This window comes from Vigna umbellata, chromosome 2, assembly GCF_029865625.1.
Source record: "Vigna umbellata cultivar VRB3 chromosome 2, Vumbellata_1.0, whole genome shotgun sequence".
NCBI classification, from domain to species: Eukaryota; Viridiplantae; Streptophyta; class Magnoliopsida; order Fabales; family Fabaceae; genus Vigna; species Vigna umbellata.
In genome coordinates, this window is record NC_142166.1 from 49,116,675 (window position 1) to 49,132,043 (window position 15,369).

Below are 15,369 nucleotides of genomic sequence, written 5' to 3' on the forward strand. Positions count from 1 at the left end.
ATTAATTTATATTTTATAAAGTTAAATATAATTAAAATTAAATTTTAATTTATATTTAATTTAATATATATTATATTTTATATATTTTTTGTAATTTTATTTAAATTTTATTATAATATTTTATAAAAATATATTTTTTTAAATATTTATGGGATATCCACGGGTATCCACGGATATCCGCGGGTTTTAAAATATCCGCGGATATTTTTTAAGCGGATATCCGTGCGGGTAGCGGGTCGGGTAGCGGGTGGATTTTTTTTTGTCGGGTCGGGTTGCGGGTAGGCACTATCCGTGCCCGACCCGATCCGTTGCCATCCCTAGTTCGTATCTTCAAGAAGCTCAATGATTCTAGGAACAAACTAGTAACATTATCATCTCATTCTAAAAACTTAGGGTGTGTTGACTTGGGAAACAGAAATTGGGAGAGAATGAGTGGATGAATTTGAGAGGATTTGAGAATGAATTAATTGTTATTTATTTGAGTGGATTTGAAAGTAAAGTTTGTAAGTAAAGTTTGTGAGAATTAATGTAGGATTTGATTGATGTGACAGATAAAATATTTTGTTTAGTTGATCAAAATTAAAAATTATCAAAATACCCTTAGTAATAAAAATAATATAAGATGATAATTATTAATGTTATATATAATTGTAAAAAAATTTATAAGAAGAAAAAAATAAAAATTATTTTTTAAAATGTAAAAAAAATTTAATTTAATAAATTAAAATAATAATAATATTATTATTATAATAATTATTATTATTAGTTTTTTTATTATTATATTTATTATTAATATATATTATTATTAAAACTACTCAAGTTTTATAATTAGAATGGATATTTTTATTACAGCAGTGCATGCACCTATCCTGCAAAAGCTATTTCATACCAGGAATAAAAATGACTTTTTATTATAATCACCTTTAAATCTCCTCTATCAGCTAGGAATGAATTTTTTTATATCTTCCAAATCTTAATCCATGAAAACGAAATTAATCGCAAATCTATCCACGCAAACCATTCTCCATATATGTATGAACTCAAAGCGAACTGAGCGTTAGTCTTTCTTTGGACTTCACTGGTGCGTGGTAACCATTACTTTTGTCAAATGTATATAGATATCAGAGAAACGCAACTACTTCAAGGGCAATAATGGACTCACTCTATTCATTCAAGCGAGTAGTTGAATTAACTTGTTTCAGTAGTCAAATCAATTTTCTCCTAATATTTATTAACAAATTGCAATCCCTTTTATAACAATAATCACTGCTATAAATGGAAGAACAACTAAACACGTCTCCAGGAAGTGGTACTTGCGTTTCATTCAAAACTGCTACCCCTTTCAGGAGATCTAGCTCTTGATACAAAATTAGAAATTCAATCCTTTTCAAACACAGTTTCATCTCTCATTGAGGCATTATTATACAAGACAGAAACAGAACACAACGCAAATCCTCATGCACAGTCTCTTCTGTTATCTCACTAATGTGCGAGTTTTATTTATTCCAGATAACTTACAGTGGAGACAAATAAATCAAACCAGAAACAGATACCCATTACAAATTAACCACAGTTCAATTCTTCAAGGTACAATCTTATAACCCTTGCTCTTGTCTATCCAACTTATGAACGAATTCTTGGAGTTCCTGAATCCCAAAAACCCATGTTCTTTGGCCTTGTTCATGCTATCTAATAATCCCTCTCCGGAGAACATAATATCCACAAACCACCAATCACCAACCTCGTCAAGCTTGGTAGGCAGAAGCTGATTCTGGCTCACAATCTCATCCCAAACAGGACCCTTATCCTTCATCGCTTCCGACAGCCTCAAACCCGAACCTTCTTCAAAACCATACTCCTCAATCCCAAACTGTTCAGCTAACACCTTCCAAAGATGCTTCCACTTGAATATATCACCATTGGAACAGTTAAATGCTTCATTCCGCGCATAGGGGTCAACAGCGGCCCAAATATGCTGCTCCGCAATCAAATCCGCATCGGAAGAAAAGGAATAACCCTCCCAGGCGCCTCTCGTGCCGGGAAATCTCAACGGAATCCCTTCGTGCTTGCAAATTGCGGCGTAAACGCAAAGACTCCCAACCAGGTTCATCAAACTGTAGGGAGAAAAGCCAAATATTGTTCCGGGCCTGTGTACGGACCAAGTCAAACCCTCTTTCTTAGCGGTTTCTTCAAAGAGAATGTCCTCTTGAGTGTAGTAAAAATTAGGCGTGTCCAATCGCGGGAGATCCTCCGTGAAGGGGGGCTCGTGGGATTGGATCTTGCCTATGGATTCGAACGATCCGAGGTAGTGTTTGGTGCCTGTCTGAAGGGACACGTGACGAAGATTGGGAGCATTGGGGATAACGGCGCGCAGCACGTTCCGTAACATCGCGCCGTTAACTTCGCAGTTCTCGGCCTCGGTGGGACGGTTAGTCCACGACACGAAGAAAATGTTCGTGACGTCGGTCAAGACGGAGAGTTTGCTTTCGGCGTCGGCGGGATCGGAAACGTCGCACTGAACGTACTCGATGGGGTGATCGGCGTTCCACGGCGGCCGCGGCCGCCGTGCCACGCCATAGACTTTCCATGGACCGCCTGGGGTGTCAGCGAGAGGCAGGATCTCGGCGAGGCTGTTTCCGACGATGCCCGTTACGCCGATCACCAGTCCCACACTCTCGAAGCTTCGCGGAGTGTCGTCTTCCTCGAATTTCTTCTGCATCAGCACAAGAACAAAAATTAAGAAATAATAATTTAATTGAAGAAAGAAAAAACATGATGAATAATTGATGAACTTGCCTTGGCAGCGCCGATTGCTCCAGCCCACCACCAACTCATGTTTTTCTGGTTTGATTTTGAATCTGATAGAGGGAAGTGTTTAGGATAAATGAAGAAGTGAATCTGAATGGTTGGATTTAGCAGATGCAGAGGCTTTATGGTCTGAGTTCTTGGACTTACAGATCGATTTATTAGAATTAATAATAATAATAGTAACAATATCGTAATGATGAGATGACCTGTCCTGATGATAATTCTAATCGGATAAGCCCAAGATTGAGAGTTCTATATTTCTTGCTTTATTTAAATATTTAGTATGATGTTAAATATAGCGGCACGCAATTAATTTTATAATAAATACATATTATTGTATATTTAAACTTTATGGTAAATAAAACGTGTTTAAATAAAGTAATTATGTTGTGTAGTTATAATATATAATTTAATCTGTGCTATTTTTTTGTAAGTAATTATTTATGATATAAAATTATTAAAATAAAGTTTAAGGATAAAAAAAAGTGATAAAATTATTGTATTATTTAAGACGGTAGATCAAATACTTATATAGTGATAAAAAGAAGTAAGTATTTTTAGAAGATGAGAAAAAAAAATTAGTTGTAAAACTCATGTTTTAAAATATAAATAAAATAATATTGAATAAGAGAGCGAAAAAGTTAAATACCAGTCATTAAGTCGTATAATCTAATTTTTAATATAAAAGTGGACAGTTTGTTATATCTTTTAGGATTATATAGAGTTTTAAGTGGTGTTTATAACAATAGTATTTTTCATATACTAAATTTCACATTACATAAATTATGTTTTAAATATATAATAAATCAATAGCTATGTGTTTATTTTTAAGTGTTTGTATTCTTTTTCAACAAAATTGTTAATATTCCATTCGGATAAAAACAATTAAGACATATCATGAAAATAGATACATGCATAAAAAAAATGAAGCTAATTTAAGAGAATTGAAAACGAAATTCGTTACCATGTTCTATATTAATATTTAGTCAATTTATAAAATTAAGCTTATTATTCTATTTAAAAACTTATTTTCGTGTTTTTAAATAGGTATAACTATCTATAAACAAGGGAATATCATAAAAAACACTATGTAATTCGTTGGATATATATGTAATTGATTTTATAATTAAACATTTTATTTATGTACATAATTTTAAAAAAATAAAAAATTTATAAGAATAATTAAAATTATTTATAATTAAAAAGTTTATGTACTAGTTTTCTTCTCACTACAATATAATTTAAATATTTAAGATTATACATATCTGTAATAAATTATATATATGGTAAAACATTTATTTTCTTAATTTGACTTAGTTTGTTAAATGTAAATCTAACTTTTCTTATTGAAGTGAACTTATCATTGTTGTGATTCATGACAAAAAAATCAGTAACCATGTCAATTTTTATTGTTTTTAGTGTAAAAGTGTGACTTTTTCCCTTACCACACGATCTTCATCTTTAGTATAGCAGAAAAAATACGCTCCTATTTTGATGAAAATAAAATTGGACTCACCCAATTCCCACTATTCGTCTTGATGAGAATGAAAATGTGGAACAAAACCTTAAAAACAATATAAGATAGTAAATTTACTTAAAATAAAACAAGTCTTCGTGAAAAAAATATTATATGATTTTACAATTTTTATTAATTAGGTGTTCTTCTAACCAGAATATAATTATAAAATTATTAATTGTAAAAGAAATTATAAATTACGAGGAACCTTTAGTTTAAGGATACACTATTAGAAGTAATTTTCTGCGAACTTTTTTGGCTACCATCAATTTACTTTAGTGTGATTAGTATTCTTCAAAATTTCAAAAGTCATTCATAGATGATTTTCATATTTAAAATTAAAAATAAATCCCAGTCTGAGAATTAAATTCGTGCTTTCTAGAAAGGCTAGGGGTATTTTGATGATTATTCATATAAAAATCATATATCTACCTTTTATTTACACCAATGAATGAGTTATTGTTATTTTAATTTCTTCGAATATATGTTTTTACATATTTGAAATGTATAATTTAAATTTAATTGCACCAGTAGCATTTCGTAATGTAGATTAATAAAAAAATATATTCTAGTATTGTTAGTATTGTTTTAGTTAGAGGTGAGATTGATGTTCATCTATTGATAATATATACTTTACATTTCTAATAAATAAAAATAACAGTTGTTATATAATATTCTAAGAAAAATAGTATAAAAATTAATAAATTTATAGTTTATATTTTTCTAATCTCAATTCACATAGCCAAATCATGTGAGTGTGGTTATATTAACATTTCTAAGTATTTTTAATTCGAGTAGTAAATTACATTATTATATTAAGAATGGAGATGTGGTCCTCTCCATTTTCCCGGGGTTCTGCTGGTTTATATCGGTCACGCTATTCTTTTATAATTACCCATTCCATTACGTACTACTCCATTTTCCATTGTCATATGTAAAATATAGATTATTAGAGACCCATTTTGGTTCCATTTCTAACCTGCCACTCACAGATGAATGCCCTCACAAATTAAAGTACACAAAAAAGAAAGTATTTATATGGCTAAGTTTAACCTAGTGGCCAAAATATGGGGCCTAGCTGGGTGGCACAAGAATCTCTTCCTTCGCATCTAACAAGCCATTAAAATTGACCTACGTTGCTCCGGCCGCAGCACCTTTCTTGAATCTTCTTCTCGCCCTTTCCATCTTTCTCCTACCACCACCTTCTTTCGCGTGAAAAGGTTCTTCAATAATGGTTGACAGACCTGAAAAAGTAGTTCACAGCAAAAGTGATTTTGACCCTCACGCACGCAATTGCTGTAAAGTTTAAAATAAACAGAGTTTGTACTCTAAATTCAAGTCAGTTACAGTATACATTCCATTTTTTAAGTTAGTTTGCATGTTATTGAAAATAATTTCTTTAATATACTATTAAAGATGATAATATTTACTTAAAATTATGTTAAAAATACTCGATTTTGGTATTACTCATAGTGTGTGTGAAAATGATTAGAGAACACAGCATCGAAGCAATAATTTCATCGACTTCATTTGAGATGTTATTTTTCACATCAATGGTTCCTTTAAAGTAGTTTCTGACTACACCGAAGCATGCTTATTTCAGTATCAGCAACTCTTTTCTGCTATAAATTCATGACGTAAGTCAAAAGCTAGAAATGACAAAAAAAACTACCACGATAGTATTTCACTTTCAATACCCTAGATGGACATCCAAACATGTAGTGAAGGATTCACAAACTAATTTTAACAGAAAAGTTGTTTAAATTGACTTTTTTTTAATAAATGTTTATGAAGAAATTTATTTAAATTAGGTTAGTTTAATTATGACTTAATAACTTACTAAGATCTGAGAATTATGATCATCAGTGCTTATATGATGCATATTATTGTACATGAAAAAAAGAAGCATATATGAGTGTTGTGTACTGTGTGCTACAGTTATGTCAAAAGCCATTGCTGGAATATTAATTTTGTGAATATTTTTCAAGAAATTTATGTAATTATGTAGGCAACAAATTAAATGAGGAAGGCAAGGAATTAATTACCGTGCATATGACTGTTTGTATTTTCTATCATCGTCATCATGGTCTTATTATGATCACATGGTTGCTTTTGGTTCTGATCATGCCCGCCAACTTGGTTCAATTCTTGCATTGTTTTTTCTAGCCTGGAGCGAGCAGTGGCAAAGAGCCACGTGGCATCCATGTGCTTGCAGATCAGGCGCGCAGGGTGGTATGGAATCTTGACACCCATGGTCTCACCACCCGACTTGATGCTACTGTTCATGAACATTATGCAGTCCATGAGACACTCTTTCGCCATTCCTTTCATGTCATATGCCTGTGATCTTCTCCAAAGGCTTTTCATATGGCTGTTTGCAGGGCTGGATAGGCAAAGAGCGCGCGTTGAGTCACTGATAGCTGAATCTGCGTCCTTCAGTAAAATATGACACTGAGCTTTGTTACTATAAATCACCATTCTCTCTTTCCTAAACCTCAAGGGACAAACACCAAGCGCTTCGGAGTATTTCACCAAAGCTTCTTCAATCTTTCCCAACCTGAACTTGTGATTCGCTTGTTGTTTTATCAAACTCACCAAAGCCTTTGTTTCCTCCAAGTTTTCCTCCGAGAGTACCTTCTCCTGGTCCCTCCTATCCACTTTCAAATCCATCACTTCTTGCAATACTGCTCCAACCTTTTGTCTGTTAGGTTTCAAATTCAGAAGAACCTTTGTGATGGTCTCGCCCACGTTTGATTTATCTCCAAGGTTTTTAAGTTCAATCAAATCAGTCAGGTAAGGGACGGCAACATCAAGAACTTTGTACCTCGTATCTGGATCCTTGAGAAGGAGAAGGAGACAATCGATACCTATATACTGCCAATCATCTGAAGATCTTGAAAGGTTACCTAGAGCATTCACAACTTTGGGTAACTGAGCAATGTTTTTCCTTCCTTCTTTACTATAACACAAGATTCGTATCAGTCCAACCCCTGCTGGTGAAGTGTGATTTATCATCCCTCCCCACATATCACACAAGTCCTTGAGAAACCCCTTCTTGCATATGAGATCCAGAGCCCTATCTTTGCAAGCAAAGCAATTCAGAAGATAAAGAGACCAACACTGAAGCTGGCTAGCCCATTCCTCTGCCTTGCGATTCTCCATCTCCAAATCCCCAACCCCTCTAGTGAGCAAGTTTCTGTGATACTCCAGCCTTTTGTTTTCCTTCACAGCTACGAAGTCAACATAGACCACTTCTAAACAAGTGGAAGCCAAGTTCAAGGCCAACTTCACTACCTCTTGCTCGTGCAGTACTACTGATTCAAACGTGCTTTTGTAACTGGCCAAGTGACCAAGTGCTCTAACAGCAACTCTTTGCTCAACCCAACTGATCTTCCCCCTGAGCAGGTCTAGCAATGGCGGTATCACACCTGATTGCACGGCCAGTTGTGCAAACTCCTCCTTGTTCATCGTGTAAGAGCCAATGATGTGAGCAGCGTAATAGGGTATGTATATGTTTTGATTTGTGAGAAGCCAGTGGCTGTCGTTTATCCCTTTGTGGATTAGACTTGCCATGCATTTGAATATTCCGAAGGATGGGAACTCTGGGTCGCTGGGTTGGGTCATTGCAATGTGCCACAGTCCACTCAGCACCAGCACGTGCTGTTCATGATTCTCTCCCTGAAATAATTCTTTGAAGCAGGTCGTTATTCCAGCCCTTCTGAGAGATGCATCTGCTTCTCCCATGCTGCAGAAGAAGCAACCCGGGTCGATGCAAATATGATCGCCGGCGTTGCAAGGAGTATTGGGAATAGGGGTTACTCTCTCTTTGTTCATTTGGGACTTCATAGCTGTCTCAGTTGATTGATTTGTGAGAGTAGAAAGGTAGATTATATGAGGAACCTTGGCCAAAGGGGTTGAAATAGATTGATGGGAAAAAAAATTATGTAATAATTTATCCACACCTATTGGCCGCCTTCATTATCCAATAAAGCAGTTTCATTATCCTTACAATTGGGTAATGCTCTTGCTAGTGACAAGACCATCCCTTTCAACTATTTATGATAGATGCATCTCCAAAATTCAAATTCAAAAGTTCTAACCAAGGGAACAATTTTACACTCTCTAATGTATGCAACTGGTTAATCTCTATATATGACTTAAGTGTTATTTACTTCTTCTGGTGAACTTTAAAATGTCGAATACTTTCTTGTTTCGTAGAGCAATATATAGTCTTTTTCTTCAGGGATCAATTTACCGTAACACCAGTTTTGCATAGTTCTGGCAGTCTTTTGTACTATTTTTCAGCATGATATCATTTCCAACGCACGCACGCACGCGTATACCTCCAAAGATCTTACTTGAAATGACCTAATATTTGTGTTATATATTTATTTTTTGCACATTCTTTATGTTCAATTCTACACATTTTCAATGCGTTGATTTGATAACACGATTTTTTTAAAATACATAACTAATATTTCTAAATTTAATACATAACTTTAAATTAATAAAATAAGTGTTAAGATATATTTGGATAATAGTTGTAACTTAATTTATTTTTTAAAATTAAAGTTTCATTAAATATGAGTAACATCTATTAACTTATTCAATTGCGATGAAGTTTACTGATAATAAAACTTGGAAATTTATAATATTTGAATTTTAACTTTTATCTGTCGTTGTTATCTACACTGCACTAGGACAATTCAACACAGTTCTACAATACTAAAAAAAAAACTTTTTTTTTGACAAGTTTCTCTTAATCGAGCACTTTGGTTCGGTGCGGTGCTCTCCCTCATGATCTACGATTCCACGTTTGTTGTTGGAAGCTAAACGTCCCCGACAACACTTTCTTTTTCTTTGGTCGATAACCCGACAATATTTTCTAAATCAAACACTTGTTCACGAAGGCTTTTTTACCTTCAGTTTTTTCTACTTCTTTTTTATCTAACTTTTCTTACGTTCTGTACACCCTTTCTTATGCAAGAATTTATCGTCCTTATGCGACAAAGGGGATCACGTAAGCAAGAAAATTATAAGACTTTGATATGTTGCACACAGTGTAGACTCGTGATGCTTTTATAGTTTTCTATGCAAGTTCATCATCATTCTGTCCCGTATCCAGTCAACTTAATAAGTTCTTTTGTCAAGAGCTGTAATGTTACACCTATGCCTATAAAGCTTTTTTAAGTAAAAATGAGTACAAAAAGTCTAAGTTAAACTGAAAATAGATGGTGGGATTTCACTAACATTAGCCCACAATTCCCACTGATTTCTCCATTTAAATATTTTGACAAGCTAAAGTGTAATAGGCAAAGAGAAACTTGTGAGGGACCACATCTTCAAATGGCAAAACAATGTCCTTCAAATCAGTTCCAGATTGTGGTCCCGTCACATTGCTAAATTTGCACCTTGAGATAAAAAAATACACAGGGCATCTCTTAGAAAGCAGAAATATAGATTAAAAACATGATTTAAGTACAGTGGTGGTGGTCTCAAGAATATGCGGCTGCCATAGGTGGAAAGCATGAATAGGATGTTTCTTAGATTTCATCTTTCTCTTAAGAATATTATTTCAGATCATGCTTCAAAGATTCCTTTAACTAAGCCAAAACAATTGAGGCGGGGACATTATTAATTGTTTCTTCGTACCATTAACAGTTCTTTGCTCATGATGGCAAGGACTAGATTTAATCTGGACACATCAAACTATGCGGAATTTAGCATGTTTTGCTCGGATATAACGGTTTTTAAGTTGTTCAAATCCAAATCCACATGCTGTCATGCTAGAGAAGTTTCACTAGTTTTCTCTTATCAGTGTCTATTGTAGCAGTGAAAACTAGATCAATTTCCTAAAAGCAACTATCTTGGAAAGGCTTAATGCATAGTTGGTGTGGTATTTGAAGTCTTGATCAACCCATGTTTTAAATATAACAAATAAAACTTACTTTTAACTTAATTTCACGCAAAGATGTTAATGAATAATATTTCAACATCAAGTAATAAAAGAAAACTGTTTGATCCTAAAAATATGGTGAGGAGAGGTATGATTAATTGTATTATTTGTTGGACTATGTTGTGATCTTATCCTACAAATTAGTGAACAGAAGAACTTTATATGTCTAATGTATTTTGTCTCGCATCAATATTTAAAAATGTAAATGAAAAATGTTATCATTATTACCTGTCTCTTTTCTTTTCCCACGTAAACTACAAATCAGTGAAAAACATAACGTGGATTGAAGATACTATAGTTCAACCATTTATGTTATTTTTTTTTGTTAAATCTCATCTTAATATTAAATTGTTTCGACCGGATCTGGTGGGACCCTGCTAAAACACTCACGAACGGTAGGCGGACGGATGATATCTTACGCTACGGATCGGACGGACACTCGGTGGCGGACGGACGCCTTCTCACGAGCTCTTGGCTGAGGGCTGGATGCGCTGGGAAGGGCCGAACGGGCTCTCATCTTCAAGTCCTGGTTGTAGTAGTATTCGTCCTCTCCCACCTCGCTCTCCAAGTCGGGCGGTCGTGCACCTGTCAAAGGCACTCCGATGCTTAAGTCAGCAACATGACCAAGTGGTCTGTAATGCATGTGTATATTGCATTGTAAGCAATCTGTCCAGAACTCATACCTGGAACTTTTATTTATACTGATTGTAATGGACTTTTACCTTTCGTGGGCCTGAAAACGACCCAATCATACCTTAATCTTCATTAAGGGCTTTAATGAGTCATTAGTATTTAACCGCATAGTCGACACAGTGAGGGACGGTCGTGACGGCCGGTAGCAGGGTGACCGGCCAAAAATGTCAACCTCGGTGGGAAGCCACTCGGTTCTGCCGATCGGTCACGATGGACACTCGGTCTTGTCGGTCGACCTAGATGGACGACCTTGGAGGGCCGCTCGTTCTATGTACGGTTGGCCAATAAGTCAGTCTTAACTCGGACGTGCGGTCTTGAATGTGACCTGGGTGGGCGGCCTTGGAGGACCGTACGATGAAAGCTCGGACAATGTTAGTTTGGACGCTCGGTCTTGATTGTGACCTGGGTGGGTGGCATTGGATTAACCATTCGCTCGATGTATGTGTCGGGAGGATCGAACGGTACATAAATCAATACTACAAAAATCTACGTTGTAAAGTTGAATGTTCAGGCTACAAAATACAGGAAGAAACCAAGCCGTCGATAAATTTTTTGTACAGTTGTAAAGTATGAGTGAATTCTTCTTCTACAACATTTCTTTCCAAAGTCGAAAGTCTCCATTATGCTTTCTAAATCTTAGTTGGTGACTATTATGTCTCGTTAATAGGAATCACAACGAAACAGACGAAAGAGTGTCATTATACGATAAGATAAAAAATTTTAATCTAAGAAAACTTTTGAATATCAAACTAAACAAATTGTTAAAAAAAAGTAAAAATGATTGTAATAATAAAAGTTCTTTAATTAAAACAAAATTAAGAATAAAAAAATATCACCTTTTATTACTAAAGAAAGATATATACAATTGAATACTTGAAATCGAAAGTTAAATACTTTTATGTAAATGAAAAATATAAACAATAAATAAAAACATAAAAATATTGACTATAATTGATAATATGTAATTAAACACAATCATAGTTATAAGAGTAAAAATAATTATGAAATGTGAGTGAATATTATAAATATAGAATAAATAAAGCAATTAAAAAATGGAAAAAATAAATTATGTAACCAAAAAAAGAAGATTATATATATATATATATATATATATATATATATATATATATATATATATATATATGAGAACATAAATAAGTATTAACACAGGATCAAAGTCGGAGATATAAACATAATCATATCTATCTTTATATTTCAATTTAAAAAGTTATATACTATTAATATTCATGCTCGTATCTAATCAAATATAAAAAGTATTGCATCAAAACACAGCAGTCCAGACCATCCCAGAAAAACATGTTTATTTTTCACTTGTTTCCAACCACTCAATGTTCTTGTACCCTTTCACTGACTCAGACTTCTTACTTTGCCTTTCCATTCTCCACTTCTCTATCTTCGGCTAGCAACTTTCCACCACCGTACATTTACCATACATAGCTCCCATATTTAATCCAAAACCCAGGTATGCGCTTTCATTAACACTCACACATTTGCAAACTAAATATAGAATTTTTTTATTATCTCCAAAGAGCATGTAATATATACCCCTTTCATACAACAACTATGTTTTAAAGATAGAAATAGGAAAAAAATAAGAAAAAAAATCTAATTTTATTTAAGAGACTTATAACACTAAAAAATGTCTTTTTTTTAATATAAAACACGACATTAAGATGTGGGACTATTTAAACGGGTCTATTTAGAAAATTTAAGAGAAAATAAAATAAAATTGATTTAATCATAAGTTAAAATGAAATTATGTACAAGTTAAAAATTAAAATTTTAAAATTTTAAAACAATATTTTACAGTTTTTACTCTGTAAGAAAGTTAAGGAATTTAGAAAATTTTGGAGGTACACAGAAAGAAAATTAGAGGTGCAGAAAGAAAGCCGATACCTGCTATTTCATTGATATTTTCAGAAAACCAAATAAAACCCACAAAAGTGAGTGTTTTCACTTCTGTACGTAAATTACATTCAACTTAAGGCCTCTCAAGTTATTCATCAGGTTGTTTGGTTTAAAATTTGGTTGATAATTAATTTTAGATTTCTAGAGTATAATTAAAAATAGGTTTAATGTATCGGTAAATTCCTATTTTGGTATGGAATCTCAAATAAGTTCTCTTTCTTTTTGGCGTTTCAATTGAGTCCTTTTTTTTTTAAATTGAAGCAATTAAAGGCCTGCCGTCAAATTGTACTAACGACCGTTTAAGTGTTGATTACGTGGCATGGTCAGAGTATACATTAATCACATGTGATACATTAATCACATGTGACATTACCATCAAATTTTGTATTAAAAAATTTGAATGCATAGAGGTGTAATAAGCTTTTTTGAAGGGCAAAGTGGAAATAATTAAATCACGCTTTTTTGCTCCTGGAATGTCATCTTTCATCTTCTCCAATAACCAAATCACACTTCCATGGCAGTCACAGTAGACAGAACTGCAAATTGTAGGAACCCAATCACGAGTTTGCCCAACATTTTCACCGCTACGAAAATTTCCAAATCAAAAACCAAAAAAACCCTAATCAGAAAACTAATGATTTTTACCTGAAGATGGCTCTACAGATAATACAAAGTAAGCCCTAAAATCTCCATGAGTTTCATTACCGTTTTGGATGTTGTCTCTGTAGAAAAAAATTAGCTCTTGAAATCATTCAACTAATGAATCATGAAATAGGAAAAGACAAGCAGAGAAAGAATAGAAAGACAACCATTGGATAGAACCGTCATTACGACCTATGAAAAATGACCCAAAACAAATTCACAACATGGCCTTTTCTAGCACCAAGATTTGCCCCTGTTCCACAGCTTTTCCATAACAAGGCAATTCTAACTTCAATTCATCCAACACTGCCCAAGAAACGAACACAGGGATAAAAAAAAGCTAACCCCTTTTCCCTCAAATGCAACTAATTGCTACCTCCAATTTCCACAAAGCTCAAGCACTCCAAATTCATCAGCTTAACATCCGAGGATTCTAGCCACACATGTCAGCGCCAAATCTCAAATAAATCAAAACTCTAAAACTAGCACTCTCGGCCGAAACCATAAGCATCAGTGGATTTTTTGAACCTTACCGCTTCACCATTCATCTTTCTATTATTTCTCTCCTTCACCGGCGGCTACTGCGTCTGCACCTTCCAGGACACCACCGAGCCCTCCCACGCGCTCCTCAAGACCTTTTGCCTCACCCTCCTCGCCTCCAAGCACAACTCCTTCATCTCGCTCTTCCGCAACAACCTCTCAGAACCCTAATTTCGCGTCAGAGAGAAAGTGACTGCCTTTAATTTCTTTTTCGCAATTTGCTCTCAATTTTTTAATTTAAAAATTAAAAATACACGTTAATCATGTATAAATTGCCATATCATTTAAAATAATACACTGATCAAGCCACGTAATACAAACTTAAATGATCGTTTGAACAATTTGATGGCAAGCCTCTAATTGCTTAAATTTTACAAAAAATAAAAAATAAAAAATAAAAAATGCGAATAATAATTTTATAATTTTGAAACGTACAAGAGTTTTAAAAGCTCTAAAATTACAATAAAAGAAAACATGATGAGACAAACGACATACACAAACAATATGAAATTATATTTAAAACCAAATTTTAAGAGAGTTTTCAATACATGAACAATTGATTTGTATATTGCCAAAGGAAACATTGCCCCATTTAGTGAGATTATATATTTATAAATAGTTTGATAAGAATAATGAATGATGCACAGACTTTCCAAACCTTATTAAAATATACACAAAATATTCTCAAAGATACGAGATCTCCAATGTATTTAGTTAATACAAATTCATTAAATTATCAATTTGGGTATATAGAGTGAAAACAAACAAATAATAAGAAAACAGTACGTCTAACCTAATTTTTGTTTGGAATAACAAACTAATTGAGAATTCTTTATTTTCTTTACCTAATTACGGTTTCTATCTTTCCTCCCACTTAATCGACGAAGGTTGCAATACGTTTTCTCTATTTTTTTTTCCAAAACCAAACAACATAAATTTAAACCTTATTTTCTATGTGTTTCTTTGGCCCCTCGTTTCATCGACTTAATTTCTTTCTATATAACTAAACTAGTGCAGAGGTTGTAGTGTGAGAAAGTTTGGTACCTCTAACAAATTATTCCGTATAGATTCAATAATTCAGTTCCGTATATTTAGGTATCTATCACGGAAGTGTCAAAGTTTGTTAACTATAACGTCTCACCCTTTTTCTTACTACAGCATGTCATGTGTCCTACGGAGCATCAAGAGCAACCTTAGTCATTGATCCCAGGCCAAATAAGGGATCATTGAAGGGGCAACTGTGAATTTGAAATGTTTCAAAAACTGTTCATACCATGCATGTCAA

The 15,369-nt window shown here is 33.8% G+C and overlaps 2 protein-coding genes across 2 annotated transcripts; both read right to left on the reverse strand.

The window, feature by feature from the left end:
- Positions 1–1,384: 1,384 nt before the first annotated feature.
- VEP1 (NAD(P)-binding Rossmann-fold superfamily protein) lies at positions 1,385–2,966 on the reverse strand. Its single transcript, XM_047308491.2, has 2 exons — positions 2,797–2,966; positions 1,385–2,713 (listed from the first exon to the last, which is right to left on the reverse strand). The coding sequence occupies exons 1-2, from the start codon at positions 2,833–2,835 to the stop codon at positions 1,583–1,585; spliced, it is 1,170 nt and encodes a 389-aa protein (XP_047164447.1). The 5' UTR covers positions 2,836–2,966; the 3' UTR covers positions 1,385–1,582.
- Positions 2,967–5,195: 2,229 nt separating this feature from the next.
- LOC124833913 (ARM-repeat/Tetratricopeptide repeat (TPR)-like protein) lies at positions 5,196–8,241 on the reverse strand. The gene is made up of 2 exons (XM_047308488.2): positions 6,370–8,241; positions 5,196–5,568 (listed from the first exon to the last, which is right to left on the reverse strand). Exons 1-2 carry the CDS (start codon positions 8,168–8,170, stop codon positions 5,456–5,458), a joined length of 1,914 nt encoding a protein of 637 aa, XP_047164444.1. The 5' UTR covers positions 8,171–8,241; the 3' UTR covers positions 5,196–5,455.
- Positions 8,242–15,369: the final 7,128 nt, after the last annotated feature.